General features: G+C 38.1%; 1 protein-coding gene and 1 long non-coding RNA gene across 3 annotated transcripts in view; both read left to right on the top strand.

Moving 5' to 3' along the window:
- SHC3 (SHC adaptor protein 3) overlaps nucleotides 1–25,298 on the top strand; it is an 82,873-nt gene that overhangs the window by 34,012 nt on the left and 23,563 nt on the right. For both annotated transcript variants that reach the window (XM_085212841.1, XM_085212840.1), the window contains 2 exons: nucleotides 4,907–4,977; nucleotides 23,569–23,632. In XM_085212841.1, coding sequence (XP_085068967.1) covers nucleotides 4,907–4,977; nucleotides 23,569–23,632 — 135 coding nt within the window. The remainder of the gene's footprint in view (nucleotides 1–4,906; nucleotides 4,978–23,568; nucleotides 23,633–25,298) is intronic.
- On the top strand, nucleotides 15,228–19,234 carry LOC146542235 (uncharacterized). The gene is made up of 3 exons (XR_014880341.1): nucleotides 15,228–15,564; nucleotides 15,675–15,762; nucleotides 18,525–19,234. It is a non-coding gene; the product is annotated as an uncharacterized LOC146542235 (long non-coding RNA).

The raw sequence follows: 25,298 nt of genomic DNA, 5'->3' as shown, positions 1-25,298 counted from the left end.
TATTAATGGAAAGACCTTTTGATTGCAATTCCTTTTTTTCTTTTCATTAATTTAATACGTAGGTATTATAAATTCAGTTAAGCTAGGAACATGGTAAAAAGTGATGTCACAAGGATTCAAGTTGATTCCTCCTTATTATTTTGCCAAAGACAAAAATTACTTTGAGAGTGGTTAACTCTGAACTCTCTACTTAGGATCTGGATTGCTTTTGTTTTTGTTTGGTTTTCTTCTTTTCTTGCATCAATATGAATTTTTGCAATACAGATCTATGAATGAGTTCTCAGTTATGCATGGACAAGTTTATTAACTTGAAACTGTCACTATTTTTGTATTATACTCTGCTTGTTAGTGTGCATCTAGATTTCAGTCTTGATAGGGCTTAGGAAGGAAGGCAAGCTTATAAATTGTAAATCTTATAGAAGATTTTGGAACTCGTAGTGTCCTTTTCCCAAACCTATTAGGCTGTTAATGACAACACCTGAAATGTCAACAATTGGTTGTTTTGATGAAGAAATAAATGTATGCTGTAATTGAAGCAAGATAGTCTGAATTTGACATAAAAGCTATCCTTTTGAAATAAGGAGTCATCAGCTGAGCTTAATTAGCAATAGTCAGCTCTTAACTGCTACTTTTTTTTTCTTTTTTTTTTTGTTATTACTTCACCTAACAAGTAAAAAAAAAAATCATGAAAATGTCAGGATATTACTCTAAATACACATGAGAAATAGATGTGGCAAGTAAAAAAGTGTTCTTTTTTGTATACTTCACAAGTAAATGCACAATCTGAGCCCGAGGGTGACAAATTGTCCAACTTATTACAGAGTAGCACCTTTCAATATGTTTCAGAGCTTTCTATTTTCAAAAATTAGGTCTATATACACCATGGAGAATCACAGAGTGATGCCTCTGTTTTTCATTGGGTCCCTAGCCTATTATCAGCATTTGTGCAATGCTTGAACAGATTTCAGATACTTTACTGTTTGAAGGCACTGGCTAATTTATGGCCAACTGCCAAGTGTGTGTCTGTTTGCTGACATAACCATGTTATCCTTTATATACCTTGCACGAGGCCATGTGTGTTGCAGGTGTAATCTGCAGTGCTGTGAGCTGCTCAGATTTATAGCAGGTTGCTGGAAACACAGATTTGAAACCATTTTTAATTTGCTGTGAATAAGTATGCAGCTTTGGTGAACTAATGAGATTCTGATAGTTTAGGTTCAGGGATCAGGTTTTCTTATTTTGTCTGAGAGCTGATGATAGGTGTATCTTAATGCTACCCATCCTTTGGGCAGATACTAATCTGTTAGTCAGTGGTACCCATACACCTGCCATTTAAACATTTGTTGTTCCCAGGCTGGACTGCTGCAGTGCTATATGTGCCTAAGTGTTGCCGTATTTTTATAAAAATGTTTATTGCTGTTGCTACTCCTAGCTTCTGACACAAAAAGTGAAAGATTTCTTCTTGTAAATTGGTGTTTTGAATGAGCTCATTATGAGAAAACACTGAGCAAGATTTCATGTTCTAGGAAAAAGATAACTCTGACGGTGACTTCGCTCTTTTGCCTTTCGTCTTCATTGCACGCACATGAACACACTCAACCCTCATTTGTTGAACTGTCTGTTTCTGACACATGGTGAAGAACTCTGTACCCTTTCTTGCCCTGAGTACAGAAAAAAAAAATTTAGTTGTTAAACAAGAATTTTCTGAGTGACATAGAGAAGACAGAGAAACTTCAGGGAATTTGGAAAAAATCTTTGCCGATGGGATAAACTAAAAACCTGGAATGTATTATGCTTACCTGAAAAAATGATGACTAGCCAAGATTTTTGAAACTCTGTAGTAGAAGACATGATTCCAGGAAAATGTGACACCATGCTATGGGATTTACATCATTGTCCTGCAAGGCAGTGGTTAGAATGCAGAGTGTTGGTTATGCTTCTAAAACCTCTGAATGGGGAGGCGTTCATTCCTCTGAAGGATGTCACCTTAGGCTGCAGTACCATTCAGTGAAGGTATACAAGCTGGAATATTCTCATTCAAATATGAGAAACTAGACAGAAGGCAGAACATTATCTGAGAGAGCTTGGTGCTCCCAAATTTTCCTACTTCAAGGTGAGCTGCATTTGGTGTATTTGTTTATTGAGCATGAGAGGGAGGATGCTAGTGGGATTCTATCATGACGCACAGTAGCCAATTGGTTAGAATGTGCATTAAGTGTTGGGTGAATAGGAGCTTTCTTAGAAGTGGACTGCTTTATAACTATATTTTAAATGTTTCATGGAATGCCTAAAACAAAAGATAGCATTTCTTTTTAAACAGGATATGTATTTGTTGAAATAAATGAATAATTTATTTACTTGCTATCTTGGTTGTATGTCTCCTTTCTGTGGATCCTTGTCAGGATGTACTTCAAATGGATATTTTTAGAGAACAGTGTTGGTCTTTGGGAATAATTGAAGCATAGCAGTAGGTGAGTTATATGTCCCTGTAGTTGGCCTTTGGGCCTTTTGAATGTCAGTTTTTTTAGTAATTTTATTACTTGAAAACATGCCAAGGTGATTAAGTGTTCACATCTTTTATCCAAGAAAATCAATTGCCATCTTTGCCTTGATCAGTCAGGAAAATTGCAAGCCTTACTATGTTGTGTTCAGCTGTTTCCATGCTATACATAAAACAAGTACAAGATAATTTTTCCATCTGACTTTCCTTCAGTCTGGTTTTGTCTCTCCTTTCATTAATGCAGATCAGGTAGTATGACTCAAAAGCAGTCTAACTGCACGCCTTCTGTTTATGGATATTTGTCTAATTGCTTGTGTGTTTATTTCAATACATGTGTGAATATGTGTTCGTGTATTTATTTGCACGCCTGCATGTACTTGTGAAACTACCTTTCAGAGTTTACTTCTAAAGTGTTTGACTTAGTCCTCAAAATTTCTGCAATTCCTGAGCTTTAAAAAAACTTGTGGCAAATACAAACATGTGAAGGAACAAGTACAATTCAAGAGTCTTTTGGTATCAGGCGGCCTAAATGGAATGTGTTGAAAAAAACAAGTATTTTAGTAAGGAACAGTCACTGTAATGTCTTTGAATAGTTTTACCAGTTTTCAACATACTTAATTTTTAAAAAAATATGCTGTATGGAATAAATACTTGGGAATATTTATCTTTAAAAGAATCACAGAACTAAACCAAAATGATTAATTTCTGTATATTGGCTTAACTGACTTCAGCTGATTATCTCAATTGATGTATAATGAACTTCATCTTCAAGAAAATCAAATAATCCTGTGAGATACTTAAAAATAGAATTAATAGCTTAACTTCTCTCATCAGAACATGACAATATTTTTGGATGCTTTAAGTGCTTAGGGAGAAATTTACTTAAAAAAAGAAGCTACTTCAGTGAGATACAGGAGGTTACCTTTTTTTTCACTGTTTCAAGATTGATAAGTCTAACAAGCCTGAGGGCATTACCCTTATTTTGAAAGCTCTGTGTGCCATATCTCTATCAAGAAGATATTTTCCACAAGGATTTTAGAAACTTTGTGAAAACCTAGGATAATATTGCAGAATAGTAATAATAATAATAAAATTGATCTTGAAATAAGCCTTCCCAGAAACTGCAGGCAATTATAATCCAAATTTGAGCAATTTAATGAATGTGAGTTGTTTGATATTCTAGTTTGTTTTATTTTGTGTTGTAACAACTTCATAACATTTAATAAATAATAATTGACATCTGAAAACAAAAAAGTAATTTCCTCAGCTTGTAAATACTTTGTAATATATATGTTTCTATAGAAAAAGCACTGTTGAAGATCCTACTAATAAAATAAAACCTTTTTTTTCAGTAGACTGAAAAAGTCCTAAGTAGACACAAAATGCTGACCTCACTTGGTTTTTGCACCAGTTTTGTGTCTAAATAGGTTTGATTACACTGCAGATTGGAAATATGCTAGAATAGCATTATCAAGTTAGTTATCTAAAAACTCACCCCAGCTTCCCCTAACTTTCAAAAGCCAGTGCATACAGTACATGCAGTGATGCTGCCATTGGATATGCCTGTTATAAACTCATTTGTACAAAGCCATTCTACTAAATACCTGTTGAGATCTGCAGCTGTAGCTGTAAGCTTTATCATGTGCAAATTATCCCTGCTTTTGGAAGCAAGTTCAGAATTCACCTGAGATTTTCTCACTCCTATAACAGTTACTGTTACATTTGAACATGTTTTCCAACTTACTCCCTGTTTTTTGAAGAGTTGCAGGGCAGAAATGTGCTCCAATAAGTCTGGTCTTTTCCTAAATATTAGCCGGCCTTCATATCCCTTCTCTCTAGAATAATTTTGTTGAAGCCGTCTCCCTGCATTTATTATTGGTGTATTTTCTTAAGATTTTCCTGTATCTTTATACTGTTGCCATTAATGAAAATACTAAGGAAAACCCCACCTATTCCTGAGGTGATCATTAAGAAATCTTTGGATTGCTGATGCTGTTCTCAACCTCCCTGCCACAATTTTTTTTTGTTTTCCCCCACTAACAGTAGTTGAATTTGTTTTTCTGCACTTACTTTTTTCGTTAATGTAATTTTTTATTTGAATAGCGTTGTATGTACAATAAAACATGGAAAATGAAAAACTAAAAGTCAGCACATTACGAACAACATATATTATTGGCATTAAATTAAACTTATAGAGAGATGTTGAATCAGACTTGAGACTTAAGTGAAATTAAGTGTTTATGGAATAAATCTGTGTTATACAAGAGCATAATCACAAAAATCTACCTGACACGTAGGATTCACGGAATGTAAAAAATACAAATTATACAGTGCCTTTCAGTGAGTATTTTATCTTAGAAATGAAGAATAATTACATGTTTTTCAACTGTTTCTTTTTCCTTGCAGTACTTGGGGTGTATAGAAGTCTTGCGTTCAATGAGATCTCTTGACTTCAATACTAGAACACAAATTACAAGGTAAGACTTTATACAAGTATATATTTAAAATAAAGTGTGAATTGTGATCACAGAGAGGAAGGGATATGAAAATAGCAAGACAAGACATATAGTAAATATTTTATGGATATCTTAAATCTGCTTTTTTTTTTTTTTGCCTTCAAAAAAGCAAACATCACACCTAGTATTAATACAGCTCCAGTGGAGTCTAAGGGATATATTCCTTTTCTTTCTCTTTTTTGTTTTAATTTTTTTTAATTTTATGTGCTTTAGAAAATTTTAGTCTGTTTTTTAAAAGATGCTGCCCCAAAAGGCACTTAGCTAGCTAGCACTTTCATAACATTTAAGCTAGCAAGAATGAGAATGTGTTTGTCTATAATCTGTATACAAGTCTACAAGGCATTTGTCCAAATTAGTCTAGGGAGCTAAAAAAAATGAATGGACATATTCTTTTCCAGACAACACGTAACAAACAACAAGATTATATTAGACTCTCATTACAATTCTTCTTTGAAACCTATCCTGGTATTTTTTTAAAGGTAGTATAGTGTCTTAAGAAGTGACCATAAAACACTTCATTTCTAAGATATATTTTGAGAATAGTAGCAAATAGCATTTTTAAGATATTTTCACTTGAAAAGCTGAGGTCATTGATGCAGAGAACTGTAGTGTTGCCATCTTCTAGCACTGGGATCACATTTCAGATGACCATAGTCACAGCTGCTGACAGTCTTTCACAAAGCATGGTCATACTATAGGTAGCTAAGTTTATCTTTATTATTTACTTGTCAAGACACTGATTTGATGAGGAACATAAAAACACAAGGAGAGATTAATGGTAGAATTCTGAATTTCAGACAATGTAGACAATGGTGGCATCTGAGAATTTTCTTATGTGTTGTTTTAAACTCGTAGTGTACATTTCTGTGTTATTTGCAACAGTGAACTTCTAAAATGACTGTATGTCCAGGCAGACTTACAGTTCCAATGTTATGGTACATCTGTGATGATCACTTGGAATTTAGATGATTTACTGTGATCAGTTATTTTTCTATATTTCATAACTGAAGATGGAGTTCAGCTTTTTTTTTTTTTTTTGTACAGTCTCTTTACACTTTATGCCTCCATTGAAACAGCATTCCAATTTTCTTATTATTTTGCTTATAGGCACAACTCTGCTTTTGATACTTAAGCATATACTTATGCATAAACTTAATTATACTGTTGACCTGAACCCAGTGTCATTTGCACAAAGTATTGTGTCTTACAACTCTTTAAATACAAAATACTTTCTGGCTTTCATTGTGAAACAGACTTTGAATCACATTTTTTTCTGTTATGTTACAGCATATTTGACTACATGCTGGACATACTGTTGGCTTATCTTCCCTTGACCACATCTAGTGCATAGGATATTTTTTCAAGCAGGAAGCTCTGTTTTCATGGTTTGCTTCTTGTTTAGCATTTGCTATTTTCTGATTCATAAAATAACAAGAACTTTCTAATTCATCATTCTGATCATACTATTCCTAGCTAAAACTTATTTTAAAGTTGGAATCTTTAGTTGGAATTGGAATCAGAATCTAGCACCTTAACTTGCATTTAATTAATTCCTCTGGCTCCAGAAATCCTCATGTCATGTCTTAAGTACCTGCAGGAAACAGTCTGATCAGGATTTATCATGTAGCATCTCATGCACGAGCCTATTTTTTAATTAGTTAATACTAATTGCTATTAAGGAATTATTAAAACTCACATTTGCCAGCTGGCTTGCTTGTGTGCACTAAGAAGCGTAACATAGGTTTGAAGGTATGTTTTGAATTATTATAGCTGATATTTTCATATCACAAGCACCAGTTCCCTCTCAAAGAGACACCTGTAACTCTGTTCAACCCTTTAATCACAAATAAAGTGGAAGTACCTGAAAGCTACTTCTATTCGGGAGTGATAATTGTTTCAGTTTACCTCTGCCTGCACTAACTGCTCTGAATGATTCCCTTGGTTCTTGTCAAAGTAGAAGGCCCTTCCCTGTGGCCTGCTGCCAGCCAAGAGCTGCACTTGTGATATGGCTGTGGCAGGGCATCACTGGGCTCCACGCGTTCTCGGCTCCCTGCGGCTGCACTAGGAGGCCCTCTGTGTGAGGGGTGATGTGAAATTCTCTGTGCTTTTTTCAGTATCTGGAGAAAGAGACTTCCTAGCAGCTTTGATTCTTTTCTGACCCACTACTTCATAATTCAAACCTACTTTATGGATATAAGCTTCTATCATAACTGTTCAATATAATGCTGTTTTTTTCCTAGACTTTGCAAAACCAATCACAGAGGAAACTGATCCATGTTGGGCCAATCTTATTTCTGGTATCATGCACTATTTGCCAAACAGCGTAAAAGTAATTCAGAAAAGATAACCCAAGTTATCTGGTGTGTGTGGAAACCTGGATATACTTTTTCCTAACTGGTGTGCATTGTGCTTGACATATACAAAACACTCACTCTCAGGTGAAGCATCTACCTGCACCTGCTTGCTTTCTTGTCTTTGCTCTTCCTCTGTATTGCAGAACTCCAGCAAAGGACATCAATCTTTAAGAATCCTATATTTGCTTTTTTTTTTTTTTCCCCTCCCTATCTCTTGGTTATTTTGTACATCATATTTTATATATCAAGTTATCTTTCTGCTGGCTCAGAGCAGGAACAGATCCTCTAGGAAAGATGAGTAGCACCAATTCATAGAAAAAAAAAAACCAAACTGGCTCAGTCATTGTGTGATTGAGTTGTGTAGTCACTGGCCCTTCTGCAAATACTGGGCATTATTTTGGGGAACCATTAGTCTCACTTCCTGATAACTCTGTGAAAAAGGGAATTAGTGCTTGTCATGTGGCTCTTGCATCACTGGTGAACATTTAGCAATTAATTAAAAATCTGGCTACCATTTCCACTTAGCTAATTGATTAGACATCCATATTATATAGGAGGAAAATGAGAAAAGATGTATTTATGACTTTGAAAATTCCATCCTTTATAGTTAACACATTAGGAGAGAATACATGTCAATATGAATGCATGGACTATTTTGCCAAATCATAAATGGTAATTTCAACACCAGGAACAGGATTGAAGCCAAGGTATCAACAGATAAGGGTTTTTTCCTGTCATAATCATGGGGTGAATTACAGTTACCACCAATCCATAACATCTAGTGCCGTTGTGTCTAACTTATGACTTGGATTTTCTTTTCCACGTTTTCACATTTTTTGTAAATTAAAATGTTAAACTTGTAGATACACATTTATCTTGGTGTGAAAGCAGTGAGCAAACACTTTCACTTGTCATACTCATCATCGTGAGATTTTTTACAAATTTGGTGGTGCCTGACAAAAGGTATTTTTATCCTTGCGTGGAAAATATTTCTTGAGAATTGTTTCAGAATGGCATTCGCTTAATTGTGAACTAGGTAAGGGAATGTAGAGCGAACAAAGGCAATGATGGGCGCTATAGAGAGGGATATAGAGGGGGGTTGACTCACCCTTCCTAGCTACAGCTTGGAGAAGCGGAGCTGGGGGGGGAGCCAAAGAATGAGAGCCGAAGAATGTAGCCTTATCTCTCTCATGCTGCTCCAGGCCTCATGTGCTCATATATTGGTTCAGGGTGGTTCAGGCTATGACCTAGGAATTCCACTACAGGGGGAAATAAAACCTGCAAGTCACGATAAGTCAGCAATTGGGCTTAACAGCTAGGAGTGGAAAATATGATAATAAGTTCTTGGAATCAATTGTAATATCCACTCCTATTCTAATAGTAATATCACAATAATCTATGCCTAACTTTTTGGAATCAATTGTAATAGCCCCTCCTATTCTAATTGTAATATCAGAATAATCTATGATTAATTTCTTGGAAGCAACTGTAATATCCCCTCCTATTCTTGCATATGTATAACTTGTCTCTATAAACATCCTTAACTGTCACTTTGTGGTGTGCAGGCGAGAAGGGGCTACCCCACTTGCACCCAGCGTGTGTGCATAGTGCTGAATAAATGTACCTGATATATAACTACTTTGTGGTTATAGAGTTTGATTCCGCAAGTCAATTTGATGAGCCAGCCAGAAGAGTTGGCTAATCTGCAGGGCTGACTGGGACGGGGACCCTTTAGGTGTGCCCCGAGGATTCTCAGAAAGGCTCCCTCACCCGGACCCGGCACCGCGGAGCAGAGAAAGAAACCTGGACACAGACCAGGTATACTGCAGGTGCAGAGGACCCATAAGTCGTAAGGAGACGTCCTAAACAGGAATAGAGGAGCGAGGGTGCTCCCCCTGAGGGTGGATCCACTGCTAATAGTTGAGTGATCGTGATCGGTGTGGGAGCACACCCGTCGGGAAGGGGGTCCCACTTAGGGAGGTATCTCGAGAATTCCGAGAACTCTCATGTATAACTCACGAGGCATCCCGAGAGTGAGGCTATAATGTGCTCGGGAATGTAAGCTTTGTAATACTCTGGAAAAAACGTGACCATAAACATGTGCCAGATCTGTAGTTTAAAGTGACCAGACAGTGGGGGGGCATTTGCAGTTAGCTGCCAGGAGGGGGCCTGGTAGGACCTATGTAACGGGTTAAGTGTTCAAACTGGTTTTAGTAACAACTGTGTTTGTCATTGTTATCTTTGTAATTGTTTAGTTTCTGTTATAAAATTATTTGTGGAATTCCATTTACAATATAATTCCAGGGAATTCGGTGATTCGGTGTTCCCGTGCCCTGAGGAAATAGGCAGACTCCATTTCCCAGCAAAGGAGACTTTATAAGAAGCTGCCATATACTGTGAATGCTAAATATTTGATCAAAGGTGTGAGTGGTGTGAATGTGGGTATCGAGTATAACTGGATGTTTATTTCATCCTGAAAATGGTTGCAATCCTGTAATTATTACCAGAGGGTTGACTGTAATACTGTCCAGGAATTACAGTGGGATAGAGGAAACTGGCATTTCGGTTGGGGTTGTGGACTGGCCTTTAAAGAGGAATATGTACTTGGTCAAACTAATATACTAGCTATAGGGGGTGGACTTTTGGGAACAAAGAATCAATAAAGTTCAGTACAGGGGAGCATGGGGAAAGGAAGTTCCCAGGCAAACCCTACTCAAGATATTGCTGGAGAGCCTAGGGGCCCTGTGAGCAAGAAGTCTTTAATTAAATATTGTAATTAATGGCTGGGAGGTGGTGAAAAATGGCTTTAAATGGCACTCTGAATTATAATACCATTTTGCAGTTAAGGTTGTTTTTGCAAAGGCAGGAGACACAGGACACACAGGAAACAAGAATCACCTTCACCTGCAGAGACCGAGGAAACTTGATATCCCAGTGTTAGCATGGGAAGCCTCTGGAGGGGAGGGGTTGAGATATAGTAGCTATTGCTGTTGCTGCACTAAGGCAGAGCTCTAGGACCCAAACACGTCCTCAAGAAGAGCTTGGGGGGGGGGTTAGAAGGGCCCAGGAGCATTCCGCCCCTATTGAACAGAAAAGCAGTTAGTGCAAAAAGCAGCACTGGATTTGGAAACAGATGCAATAACAGTTAAGATTGGAGAAAATTAAATTAGGGAAGGAATTGCAGCAAAGTGTGGAATTTTTAGTAGACACTGGAGCAACTTGTTCAGTGTTAAATACTTCTCTAACTCAGTAAGTGATGAATTTGTAACCGTAAAGGAAGCCATTGTCCAAGGTGAGAAGGCTTACTTTCTTAAGCCTTTATAATTTAGTATAGATAAACAGGTAGGGATACACAAATTTTGCACATGCCAAATTCACCAAAGTCTTTACTAGGGCAAGATCTACTAGAACAACTGGAAGCTGAATTAAAGTTTAGGAAAAGAAAATTGGAATTTAAGGTAAAAGAAGATCAATTTAAAAAGATACTTAGTTTAGCACTGATCACTACCCCTGCTGGGACCAGAATCCCAGATGAAGCAAGTAATCAAGTTTATCCTGGGGTGTGGGCAGTAAAAAACCCACATAGGCCTAAGAATACAGCACCAATAGCAATGAGAATAAAGCAGGGAGCCCAGCTGTTTTGGATTAACAGTACCCCCACAAATGCAAAGACAATAAAGGAATCCAACCAATAAGTGATCATTTTCAGAAATTTGGGTTGTTAGTGGAATGTGAGTCAAAACTCACCCATCCTCCCAGTTAGAAAACCAGACAGGAGCTACTAGATAGTACAAGATTTAAGGACTATCAATAGAATAGTGGAGGATTTATAACCAATGGTAGCAAACCCATATATGCTGCTCACAAAATTATCAGGGGAATAGGCATGGTTTACCATTCTGGTCCTAAAAGATGCCTTCTTTGGTCTACCATTGAGGCCCGAAAGTCAGCTAATGTCTGCCTTGTGTGTGTGAGAATCCTGATTCCCCAAGGGTTCAAAATTAGCCCCACTCTTTTTGGGAACCAAGTTGCCAAAGACCTGGAGCAATGGATACAGCCCCAGGACAAGGAACCCTGTTACAGTACGTGAATGACCTTCTGATAGCTACTGAAACAAAGGAGGTGTGCAACAAGGACAATTAGTCTACTAAACTTTCTCAGACTTAATGGTTATCGTTTCTCCACAGAAAGCCTAGGGGGCATGACCACAAGTAACCTATCTGCATTATGAAATCGCTTCTGGATTCTGAACCCTAGGAACAACAAGGAAGGAAGCAATTTGCCGGACTCTGGAACCTCAAACAACTAAGGAGCTCCAGACTTTCCTAGGGATGATGAGGTGGTGCCGCCTATAGATATACAACTATGGAATACTGGTAAAACCCCTCTATGCCCTTTTGAAATCCTGCCCAAAGATCCTCATACAGGTTGAGGAAGGCAAATAAGAACAAGGTTTAACCGTGGCAATTAGACATCGACTCTGTTGTTAGTGCAGAACACTTTTATTGCTTGTGATGAACTTGAACAATATGCACTTCTTCAAGTGCCTTATTAAACATGACTCTCCTGCTGCATGCAGCAGTGCTGGATCTTCCACCTTGCTCTGAAGGAGATGGTGCTGGAGCTTGGCTCGTCCCCTTTGTGCCGTCCTATGGCACCCACATCAGCACAGGCTCAGCTTGGGTTCTGGTAAGGTTGGTACCAGTCTTTGCTGTTGTGGGTGTTAGACTGAGGAACTGGGTCTTTCAGCCTCATTTTAAACCTGTTGTACCTCAGTGGTGTCTCCTCGTAATAGGTGATGAGATTGAACAGGCTGTCAAACACCAAGTTGTCAGTCAGGAACAACCTGGGGATGCCTGCGTCCTGCCTCCAGTGGATGCAGCAATGCTGCACCCTTCCATTACACCAGAAGGACAGAACGTAGTCTCCAACAAATGTCTCACTCTCCCTGATGAGGAAGGAGCCAACAGGGACTCCCATCTCGGTGCAGTACTCTGTCAGCAGCCACTCAGCAATGTGCCGCCCACCACTCCCAGCTTGCCATGGAACCGTTCCTGTGTGAAATGCAGCTCAGTGTTGTTGCTCACCTCCTTCTGCGCAGGTTGTCTCCCATGTTTGTTTCTGGCTGGGACGTAAAGTGAGATCCATACGTAATTGATGGGGTTTTTCATCATTTGGCAATCTGCCTTCTGCTCCTTTGTCACACATGGACCCATGGTTCCTTGCCACTCACTTCTATCAGAAACCTCAGGTTTGTTGGGGCTTGCCCCTGGTCAGTTTGACCTTTATAGCATCTGCTCACACCCATGCCAGGTGTACAAGCTAGATGTCTGGTGATTATGTCAAGAGGTACTGTCTGACATAAATAGTTACAATCTTTCGATTTTCTTCCTCCATGTCTGCCAAACTTATTTACACCTCTCAAGGTCTTTCGCTAACCAGAGTAAGAATGTCTTTATTTCCTCCCAATGAAATACAGATTAAAGGAAGCGAAATATAGGACCTGGATAAATTAATTGAGGGGGCTTGGAGAGTATAAAGAAACAGGGATTGTAATGAAAGAAAGAAACTGGGAAGAACAGTAGCAGTTGCACTAGAAGCAGTACAACTACCTGAGAAGGTGGCTATGATGTATTGTAAAGCCCACCGGAAGGGAGAAACAACCAAAGAAATGGGCAATGCATTAGATGAGCGAGAAACAAAGAGTGGCAGAAGCGAAGGACAAAGAGGTGCAGGCTTTGGTTCCAGACAGAAAAATTCAAATTGAAGGTAAACCAAGATATTCAAGAGAGGACCAAAAATTGATAAAGGACTTAGGAGGGCAGGTTGGAAAAGGAGGGTGGGTTAGGGTTGAGAACAAAATAATAGTTCCCATCTCCCTGTTATGGGCCATAATCATGGCTGAGCAAAGGAAAACTCACTGGAGGCCCTGTATAAATACCTGAGCCAACAAATTGTGGCTTAGAATTTATACATTTATACACCACCATTAAACAGGTAACACAGCATGTGAGATTTGTTTAATCCTAGAATGGGCCCCAGGGTCCCATTGGGACAAATAGGGAAGGGAAATTATCCTGAACAACAATGGCAAATTGATTTATCTGAACTCCCAAGAAAAGGGGGTATAGGCATATACTGGTATTAAAAGACACCTTTTCAGGTTAGCCAGAGGCTTTCTCTTGCAGGACAAAGAAAGTGCAGGAAGTAACTAAAATATCGTTACAAGAGATAATACCAAGATTTGGGGTTCCAGAACATCATATATATAGTGAAGATAAAAGAACAAGCATCATAGATCCGCTACACACAAGTTGAGAAGACATCTCAATCCCAGTGGACTATTGAGAAGGCCAGACCGCTGAAACTAAGGATTAAGAGACAATATGTTTAGAATGTGTTTTATAAGTTGCATGTATTATATACGATTTGCTTTAGCCTGGTATGAAAATACATACTTAAACATCACTGAAGGAGTTGTGGCTAGCCTAAACTTCACTGACTGTTGGATATCTACAGCCTTGCCAAGAGATGGAGGAATGGAACTCCCTCAGTATGGGATTCCCTCCATCATTTGGACATATGGGGTGGAGCAGGAGTTAGGCGTAGATGTGCAAATAAGATTGTGACAATAGGAAAAAAGGGATCTAAATTCAGTATACAACTACGATACTTAATTCGGATTTACAGAACTGTGGAACAAATTAACCAGTTGGTTACCGAACTTTGCCTGGCTAAAGCAACTCTTCATGACTTGCATAGTCCTACTCTTTCTGGAATATTCATATGTTACGTTGTTTCTTGTGTATGTCTAAACAACCAGGTGAAAATTATGAGACGAGGAAACAGCAAAAAATTCGCTAAAAGATGGAAAGCAGGGTGTATTTTCATAAATCCTTAGGAGAGAATGGTATCATCTAACAACGCGAAGATTGCTAGATTAGAGAAAAGGGGGGAATTGATGTGGAACACATTTATTTAGAATTGTTTCAGAACAGCATTCACTTAATTATGAACTAGATAAGGGGGTGTAGAGCGAACAAAGGGAATGACAGGCGCTACAGTGAGGGATGCTGAGGAGGGTTGAGTCACCCCTCCTAGCAACGGCCCAGAAAAGGGGAGGAGGGGAGAGGCGGGGAGCCAAAGAATGCAACCTTATCTCTCTCATGCCACTCCAGGTACTCACGTGTTCCCATATTGGTCATCCTAATTTTGGATTTTGAAAAATGAATAGCTTAGTACAATTTATAAAATATTTTTTATCACTGCATGTTTAAAGTTTTAAAATTCTTTAATTATGGGAAAGCTTGAATAGTGTACTAACAAGTTGTGCGGCATTCATTCTTTTCTATAATGAATGTAATGTACTTTTGAGCAAATAAATGGAAGTGCAAGCCAAGGGTCAGTAGTTTAACGTAATGAAAAATAAAAGCCATCTGGATCTGCATGGTACATCATTAATAATCAGGTGACAATTCCTGTAATACTTGTAAGGTCAAGATGACTTTCTTAAGGAACAAGATGAACAGAAGCATTTAATTTTAGACCTAGAGGAGGAAAAAAGAGGACTTAAAGGCGAGAATGCTCAGCTAACAGGTGCAGGTGTCAAGAAGTCATTCATCTGAAACCTGTCACCATCAACAGAGAAAGGTGCATTGTGCCTTCAAGCTTTTGTGACCCCACCATTTGTTCCCTCAGGCTTTTTAGAAAGCAAAGATCAGGTAAGGAATTCGCAATTCATCTAGTATTTGTAAGCTTACTGTTAAATCTGTTATAGTGTAATAAGTTTTCACTGCTTGTTATTTGCATGAGCGTAATTATGCACTGGATTGAATTAGAATAATGTTGCATGCACTGTTTATTGTACAGCAATATCTGGGCTACAACGCTGCATGTTCACTGATACCTAATCAAATGCAATTGGCTAGGTTTGCATGCAGCTTCAGAAAACTATGCCTGTCCTTGCAGTGCAAAACACATTGCATACTAAATAAATTGCAAGCAGTATCAATAACAAGTAGAACAGGGGAGCGAAGTATTTCATACCAGCATTGAACATATTCTTATCTTCTCTGCAGCTATGTTGTGCTGAATGGTTTGGAAGAGATTCCTCCACATATCTTGCGCATTAACCCATCTTCATTAAGAGTGAAAATCAAAGTCATTGATGACAGTATCCCAATATTTTGAAGTGGTGAGAATGCAAATCCATATTTCTGAGTTTGTTTCGAGTTCAATGCTAGACCACATGAATAAAAATCGGTTCATAAAGTGTTTCCTTCAAATGTATTTGTGTACTTTCAGAAATTCGATATCAACAAGCATCAGTGAAAAATGACACTGGAAAGGAAGATGCTTCCACTGTGTTTTCAGAGGATGGATAGTGACATAGGTTGGTTTGCATAGCAATATGGATTAGTACATTAGTTTAAGAATCGATATAAACTAAGTTTAGCAAAAAGAATCCATAAGTGATAATTCTAAAACTTTCCATTTCAGCTTTATTGGGTGAACAGTCTTGTTTTTTCCTCAATAATTCTGCACTGGGGACATAATAGAATTTTCTTATTTTCTGCCTCAATGATTTTGCCTTATGAGAAGTACTGGAGTCACAATAGAATGCTTTTATCTTTCGCCTCAAAACATGCAGGGACATTTTTTCCTCAGGTTCCACATACATTGTTTTTAAAAAGTGTTTCACTGTGGTCTAATAAGCAATGGAAATCTTCCAAACTGGAGAAAAGTGAATGAAAGTGAGTCAAAGGGTTCAGTGATGAAGTTGATGGTGAAAAAAGGGAAGAAGTAGGTGGGCACTTGACCACCCTGAATACTACTGAGCATTCCCAAAGGGACATTAGCACGTATCTATATGCTCTCGAAAAAGAGTGAATATGTATGCCAAAGTACTGCATATGTATGTCTTCACTGTATAAATATAGAACCTGAACTCTGAGAACGTAGGCTTTCTTGTCAAGTTGCCCGATGCGCATCGTGAGGAATAAAGAAATGCCACTTTCTAACACCACACAGGAGTTAGAGAGTTTTCTTCTTGGATTTTGGATGACAGTAGCTATCATGTATCATCTTCAGAGAGTTTTGAGCTCAGCTTTCTTGATATCAAGCCCTCTGGTGTAGAAGTTGCATGTCGTCTGCCCCTCCTTTTTGCTGTTTGGGCTCTGGGTGTGGGGCAGTAGTGAAGGGCTGGTTTACATGGAAACACAGAGCACAGCATCCTGGGTACATGGCTTCACAGGGCAGAGCTGGGAACAACAGTGGTCTGCTTTCTGTGGGCACATTTACCGTGGGGCCAAAGCCCTGGGAAGGAAGGTTGCTGGCCACTGCTGCTTTACCTGGAAGCAGGACTCCTGGAGGTGGGAGGAGTCATCCTTATAATTCAGACAACAGGTCATTAAGGGAGGCAGTGATGGCTGAAGTGGCTGAATATGTCAGGGAATAATTTACATTTGCTTCTTTAGTTGTCAGCAGCACAGAAGCAGACTAGAATAAAAAGGGTTCTGTATGCCTAATATTTATATCTTTCATTTTGATGTGTTACTTCTGGGGAAAAACTGGTTTTTGGATTCATTTGACTAATGCATGGCAATGCAAAGTCTGAGTGAGAGTAATTAATTGAGCTCTCCCTCTCCACTTGCCTTCATGAGAAAGAGCCCTCAGATGATTGGAAAGCCGAAGAATCTGAAGCTAAACGTTCAAGGAAGCAGTTACAGTTATAGCAGAGTGTCTTAACATACCCTCAAATTTTGTTAATATCACCAAGTGGTCTGATTACACAGAGAAATTTATGCCTTTCAAGTGACATGTCTTGTCATGCCCGACACTTCATCAACATCAAGTAGACCTTTTAGGCAGATACATCTTGTATATTTGTAAAATGTCATAAATCTTATAAGATTGCATGATTGCATGAAAACACAATGTTAGAATGTTTATATTCTAATAGATATCTTCCAAGACTCCTTTTTTATTTCCAAAATCCTGTTTTAGATGTCAAACCAATTAGGAGCAAAGGAAAATATTCTTCAGACCAATTTTTTAAATTTTATTTTTGTAAGGCTTGCTATGCGTTCCTTTGAAATGTCTGCTACAGGCTGTTTTTTGAGAGGATGCTATGCTAAATGACCTGGCTGGAGCCAGTGTGGAGGTTATTGTGATCCCTTCTCAGATCCTGTCCCTCTCCCTGACAACTATCAGAATAAACAGCTAGAGACCAGGTTGAATAGAAGAAGGCCTGGAGATCACAAAAGTGAAAGGATTGGAGCTATCTAACAGTTTAAGCCTCCAAGTACATCTTTTTCTCTTTTTTCTTTCTTCTCTTTTTTTTTTTTGGTCTTATTCCTGCCAGATGGAAGGTTGTGGAAAAGGAAAGGTTTTTGTAGGTATGCATTCAGAATCAAGGTTTTTTATATTCTCGAAGCTGTAAACTGTTTCGAGAGCTTTTTTTGAAAGGTACCCCAGATTTAGGACCAAGATTATCAAAGACAAAACAATATTCAATTGCTTATATATGACCATATTCTCAGTAGCCTTTTTGGTGTCACCTGTTGGTAACATACATTTGACAAAACTGTAAGTTAAAAATTACAATGGTTACTCCAGTTTTCTAAGCGCTAAGCTTACAGTGTGTGCATGCAGAGTGAAGAGATAAGATGTGTGGAGAAGCAGTTTCACTGTGCCTTTCTAAAAACCAGGGCATTGTTCAGAACCACTGTCTTAGGAGATATCATCGAAAGCAGTTGAATATCTGCTAGTGATGAATGGAACAGAGCAAGTTTCTGAAACGTGATAGAAGAAGGTAATGCATTAAAATTGCCTCAAATGTCCCTTAAAGTTAGATTACGCATGCTGTCATAAAGCAAATGGATGGATAACTTTTTTTTTTTTTTTACATTAAAACCATAAAAAAAGCTTCTGTTAGCAAATTAATGTTAGTCTCACAGTGAAGATGTAGGTGAACTAAAATAACCAATAGCCATGTTGCCCTGCCTGAATTTCCACTGGATAAGTTGCATGCTGTGTATGTAACGACATTCTGTACTGTAATGGTTGCTGAAGACAGCCTATGAATTTTATCCAGTGTAATAAAAATGAATTTGACCAGCTTTCTTTCATTTTCTCATCATGGATTTTCGGCAGGTAAAAAGACTTGATTTCAAGAAACATACTGAGGGGAAGAGGAGGGCAAATTGCTTGCTGCTTGCTCTACCATTTGACTGCAGCTTTTTGGCCAGCCTGATCTCACTCAACCAGACCCTCCTGCCTTTGTGCCACCAGTGACCAGGGACACATTAGAGTGGCAGTTGTGTCCTGTGGATCCCCGAGGGTGCTCCCCATACTATGAGTTGTGGTATCCACCCTGTGCCTGAACCCTGTTCTTTGTTTTGTATTCTGCACTCTGTTTTCATTAGCTGCTTTTTCAGCCTTACATCACCTATCGTCTGCTGGCATTTCAAGTTCTGTAAACTGTAATGTCTTGGTCTACTCTTCAGAGTCTGTGCCTGTCCCCTATGCTACTTTAGTCAGCACTCAGTCATTTTACCTGTTTTGCAAATAAACAAGTAATATTTCAATTATTAAACAGATTTCTGAGAGTGCTCTTTGCTCTCTGTTTTTTTTTTTTCTTCCAGATGCAAGTCATTTTTATATTTAGCATAGACTTTGTATCTCCTCAGCGGATACTGGTACATCTGATTTACAGATTATTAAAAGAAGATTGGCAGGAATGTAACACTGTGAAGACATAACTGGGAGCCTTAAGTACAGTTCTCGAAGATATGTCATGCTTGCATTAAATAAGTCCCATCTTTTGATGTCTAATTTTAAACTTGTGAAGCCCTAGCCTTTGGAGGTGGCAATTATAAAGCTGGGAATTAAAAGATTCTAGATGAAATTAATGAGAGAATATTGGTAGTTTATTAGTCTAGTCATAAAAAATATTTCAGACTAAAATCCAGTCAAAGTTGTTAGGCTTAATACTGGAGGTGGTTATTCTTCTTCTTCCGCATATGTTGAAAAATCTGCTCAATTTTATGTGCCATCATTTCCTTGAATTACGATTTCCAGAATTGTTGTGTTTGTTTTTTTTTTTTACTCATTAAATTGTATTAATTATAAAAGCAACAATAACAAGCATCTCAGCCAAAAAAAAAATCATTCAAATCATAAGACAGGAGGGTATTTTAACATGGTTAAAACATGGTGTTTAACAGAGGAATAGATTTGAGCTGCCTGAATGGGCTATTTTGTATGACTGTCAGAGAAAAATATTACTAAAGCAATGAAAAATATCAGGGCATTAGCCTTTTTAATTATAAGCATTATAAAATGTTTTTTTTTTTTTCTGAGAGAGATATTGAGTCATTTCAAGGTAGAATATGTCAGTCTGGGGAAATGCACACAGGTAATTTTTCACTGGATATATTTGTATGTTGAAAATATTTCCAAAATGCAAAACAAGTTTTGTGCCAAGAAAGTGACTCCACAGTATGACCACCTGCAGAATAGGAAATACCCTTGGACAGATTTGGAGCTCAGCATTTGGTTCCTCATGCAGACAGCACAGTAGCTAATTTTAGAAGATATCAGTATTAACACTGGTGTTAGTCTCTGCCCAGTGATTAAAATGGCATGTGGCGTAGAAAGATGTATTGTCTGCCTCTGTCAAATAACTCCTACCAGAAGGAAAATCAAGTCACATCCAACTTTTGCAAAGTCCATGTAGCTGTTCAGCCAGGCATTCAGAATTTCTCCTTTTGCGTTCCATAAGCAAGGATTTGTATGCACATCAGCTAATTGCACTCTCAGCCTAGCAGCTGTTTCTATTTCTGGGCATATTTGTGGTTCAGGTACTAACGCTAGGCATTTGCAAATCTATTAAGCTTAAAAGAGGAACACTGTCTCCCCTGTACTGCTTGGCAATGTAAGCTAAAAGAAGGCCTTTAAGATGTCTTTAGATGACTTTCCGTGTAAAGACCCCAAAAGATGATTTAGAATATTCTGAATAGAGATCCAGGAACCTTCACCCTCTCCCCCAGAAAAGTGCATGTCTATGTCGTGGCAGATATTCACCTGCCCTTTTTCTTCTTGTTTTCATCTGTAACACTTCTCTGTAACCCTGGCAGAAAAGTACTGAACCTTTTGTTATAGGTACATAAAGGACTGTTGCCACACTTCACTGATCTCACCTAAGCAATTTATTTAATAATATATTTTCTGAAGTTCCCAGTATTTTTACCAAAAGCATTAACTCAAACCTTGCAATTGTTTGAGTAGATTTAGTATTCACAGTGTTTTTAAAAATGGACTTTAAACAAATTGTCAAATTTCAGTTCAAATTACTTGCTTACCTGACATGCATCTCAATGTGCTGTCACCTTTCTGAGGTCTTCCTTCCACTTCCAGCACTCACGCATTTGGGAACACTGAGTTCAATAAAACTGAAGTATTTTACTGAAAGGAAGGACTGTTCCAGTAAAATCTATAGTGCTTTGTTATTGAATAGGAGGATGTGTACCCTGGCTTTTCAGCTGTTCTATGCTTTCCCAACTGGTCCACAGAAACCAAGGCTGCCCTGCTGTCTCCAGCCCCTCTAGAGCTGATTCATTTTCTGTTGCACAATCAAGCCATGGTTTTGATCAACAAGGTCCTTGAGTCAGATTGGTCTGTTGAGTTATGTGCTTTATGCCTGTTAACTTGGAGATGCCAAACACAAAAGGCAGTACCAGAAATATTACAAACCCCAACCCTGCACCAGCACATTTTTGTAATCGTTTATTAAGTACTGAAAGTATATAAAGGATTTGTTGTTGTTGTTGATCCTATGCATTCACTTGTAAACAGTTTTGGCCAGGCCAAAAAATGACCAGAAAATTTCCTTTTCTTCCTGCTCACTTCACATTGCTGCAAAAGATAGAAAATGAGGGAGGCAATAGGAGGAGAAAGGAAATTATGGACAAATTCATCTATCAAGCACACTGAATCTAAAATGCAAAGCCTTTTTGTAATAGGCAAAACTTAAGAGGAATCTCACTGTGTCCATTGTGCCATTGATAACAGTAAGGATGGGGACAAAGAGGATGAAGTTCTGGTGGTGCATCTGTGACAGCAGTTTGCAGTGGGAGAAGGACGAGGTGTGGATCTGAGAGTCTTGGGCTTCCTGCCACATTGCCTTCAAAAGGTCCAGTACAGTATAAGAAGGAGATGGAAAACAACAATGTTGAGTTTGGTAACAAGATAAAGGCCTCTGTATAAAATAATGTCTGCTGGTTTTGTGTAATACTAAGAAAATCTTTTCTGGCAGAGAAGAAGAAAATTTATTTTTCGTCATTACATTTTCAGAAGTAGCCTACGTCTGAGTATCTTGTGGCAATAAGCATTTGTGATACTTGCTGTGCTCTACTTCTAAGATATATCAGAGCTGCTTATTTAAACAAACTTTTTTACCTTTCATGTGAGAAAAGTTAGTAGCTACTTTAACTAAAAGATTTGTTTGGGTTCAAAGAAGTGCTGTGTTGAATGTAGGAACGAGTACTGTACTGTGAAATGGAGCGCTATTGCAGCTGTGATGGTATAAGGACATAGACAAGACAGAATTTGTAGTGAGAGGCAATTTTATTAGATGTAGCTGGGAGAAAAAACAAGCTCTCCTCTAGACCTGAAGAAAACACAAGCTCTCCTCTAGACCTGAAGAAAGGATTTGAAAGCTTTTTGATTATTTGTTTCATTAGATCTTGCTTCAGAATGGCACGATTTTAAACCTGCTGCAAGGCTTGTTACTACCTACTCTCCTCCCAAAATATCATGCAGTTCTTTCAGATGACTTGAACTTTGGGCCTGCCCTAAGTAAAACCAACCCACGCACACCTACATATTAATTACTAAGTATGTATAGGTAAATCTGTGACATTTGCTGAGCTGTTACAAATTGAATGCTGAAACATATATGATGTTTCTCTCTAGACTCTCTTGTTGATCCTATGCATTCACTTAATGTGTTGTTGAAAAAACATCCTGCATATGGCACAAAATTAAAATAATACATATTCTTATCAAGATTGTGTTTCTATGCTTTGAGTATTTTGACTGTTCTTTATTTCACAGTTAATTGTATTTCGTTCCATATATTTTTTGCATAAAATACACACTTTTTGCAAGATTTTAGGTCTAAAGACAATGAACTATTATTCCCAATTTATATTTAAATAGACAAAATTTGCAGTCAGCTTTACTGTACTCCGTGCAACAATTCTGTATTGCAGTGTCAGTGGTGCAGGTCTATTAATAGTACAGTTAGCACTGTAGATAATTGTCACAGAAATGTCTGGATATGCACAGTAGCACATTTTAAACAACAGCCAGATGATTGACCATTTTTGTAATTGTTTGTTAAGTACTGAAAGCATATAAAGGATTTGTTGTTGCTGTACAATTTGAAAAAAAATTACTAGTACATGGTTACTCTCCTCATGCAAGTTCATTTTCAACATGATTTTCTTTCACTTAATGCGGTATAAGGTGATAAGAATGAAGAAAATGGAGGAAAAGTGTTTAGGGCACTAATTTTGATTACAATAGCAAAAATATGGTCACAAATAAATTACTTAGCGCATATTGAATACATTATCAGTTAAAATTGTGTCAAAACACACTTTGTACACCATGCGTATTACCAAGAATATTGCAGTATTGTCTGAAGCCAAAAAAGTTTTTTTGCTGTGTCTGAAGAAGTGTGTAGTGAGATAAAGAATTGTTACTAACCCTTGTTTTACAGGAAAGTATTAAAATAAAGGTGTAAAGCAACGTTAATTAAATGCATGTATTGTGTTCTGATTCCTCGTGGCCTAGTAAGATATGGAAATGAGAAATGGAAGAAAGTATTAAAATAAATATTCTAATTTAAAGCGATGAAAGATCTTTTTAATAGTGTGAGAAAATACTTTTATCCTTTGCAGTTTTCTCCTTGCATTTCTCCTTGCATTAATGCTGGATGCTTGTTGCCTTCTGGTTTACTCTGAAATGGTCCAAATCAGAATAGTGGCTCTGTTATTGGTGAGGAAAGCTCACTGACTCGCTAACTGTCCTCACATGTGAGCAGAGATACTGTCTTTTCTAGTGCATTTCAGAAGTACAATGAAGAAACCCACATGTTCATTTGCCATAAACCTTTTTTCTGTCTTTTCAGGGAAGCAATCAGTCGTGTTTGTGAAGCTGTGCCTGGTGCCAAAGGGGCCTCCAAGAAACGAAAGGTATTCTCCCCTTCTTGTAATGAAGTTGACTGTTTTTTCTTAGTTCAACACCAAGGAGACCAGGCACAGCAGGCAGGAAAATTAAAGCAGCTTTGAGAATTGAAGATCATTAACATTTAAAGTATTTGCTCTTTTCACACATTGTATGCTGCCTCTCTCTTTTTGTCAGAATCTTCTTTTACAGGAATCTTGAAGTAGGAGTACATCTCAGAAACTGACTGAAGGTTGTTCCTACTGTAGAAAATCCATTTTTGTGTGTGTGTTTTCTTTTGTAGATTTGCAGGTGAAAGATTAAAACCAAACAAAATGGGATGCCTTTTCATTCAATACATGAGTGAATTGTGAAAGTCCATACTGGAAACTACAGAAGAGTTCAAAAGTATACATTATTTTGAAAGTGACTAGTTCTGTTTAAGGAGCATAGCTCCTCTGGTGACATTTAAAGAGTTTGAAAATTGCTGGTTTCTGGAAATTGAAAGCATGTGCCCAGCAATTTCCTGTTTCACATGCTCTTTCCTGAGCAGCATTGGTCTAGCACACTGATTACTATACTTCAATTCTTACGTGTGTAGAAGGAATTAGGATCTGCAAACAATGAATGGAGGAGGCTTCGACTTGGCTCCTGCAGCAGCGAACGCTCCTCTACACGCCCATGAGCAAAGTTGGGATTCAACGCTAAGCCTCAGGGAGAGAGTGCAGAATGAAATTAATTGTAACACTTGTGTGTGTTTCTGGATGCAGAACAGGCAGGTGAAAGCGAGGTCTGCCTGCTTGCCACTGCCTGGCCATCTGTGCAGTCCCCACAGAACAGAGAGACTGAATTCTGCTTCTGCATTAGGGAATATTCCCAGAATAAGGCAATGGAACCACATCTGTGACAGCATAATTGGAAATTGTCTCAGAATTGAAGTTGTGATTCTTGTTTTCTCCAGGAAATTTATATCACTGGCAGTTTTAGGTTCTCCAGCCTTTGTTTCTAAACCAAAAAAGGCAAAATGCCTTTTTTGTAAGTGTTCTATCATGCAAAATATAAGAGTCTTACATGCCGAGTGAGACACCTTGCTGTTTACTTGCTATGTTTAGAAGTAGTGCCACTTACAAGTGTGAGTGTAAGTAGTGTCACTTATCAGTTGTGGAAAAGAAATACTGTTCTTAAAATAAATCTACTGGTTGAGAAGAAATTTTGCCCAGCAACAGAATATCAGCAAAATGTTAAAGACAAGTTATCTGTTGTCAGGGTGTAACTTCCATGGTTTTGCCTCTACTGGTTACTGATTTGGTTGGGGAGGCTTTTTGAGAACAGTGGCACTGTTAAGTGGGGATCATCAGGCATTAGCTGGGAAGGGTTTAAAAAAGAAATAAAAATAGCCAAAAGAGCTTGTTTTAGAAAGCTTCTAGTGAAAATACTGTCTCTGTAACATTATGAATTAAAACCCATGAAGCACAAATGTTGCATGTAAGTAATAAGTAGTCAGTGTGTTTTTAATCAATCAAACAGAAAGGAAAAAGTTGACAATGAATTTAAGCTTTAAGGAAGAGTACAAAATTGGCCAGTTTGGTAGAGACAAAGCTTACCAACCTTGCAGGCGCTGTATGTCAAATACATTGGCAGAGGAACACTGCCTTCAGTCACAGCTCTGCTTTCATAACCTTATTACCAACATGC

The sequence above is a fragment of the Meleagris gallopavo genome, chromosome Z (genome assembly GCF_905368555.1).
Source record: "Meleagris gallopavo chromosome Z, MGAL_WU_HG_1.1, whole genome shotgun sequence".
NCBI classification, from domain to species: domain Eukaryota; kingdom Metazoa; phylum Chordata; class Aves; order Galliformes; family Phasianidae; genus Meleagris; species Meleagris gallopavo.
Note: the sequence above shows the minus strand (reverse complement) of the source record. Positions and strands in the feature narration are given on the sequence as shown.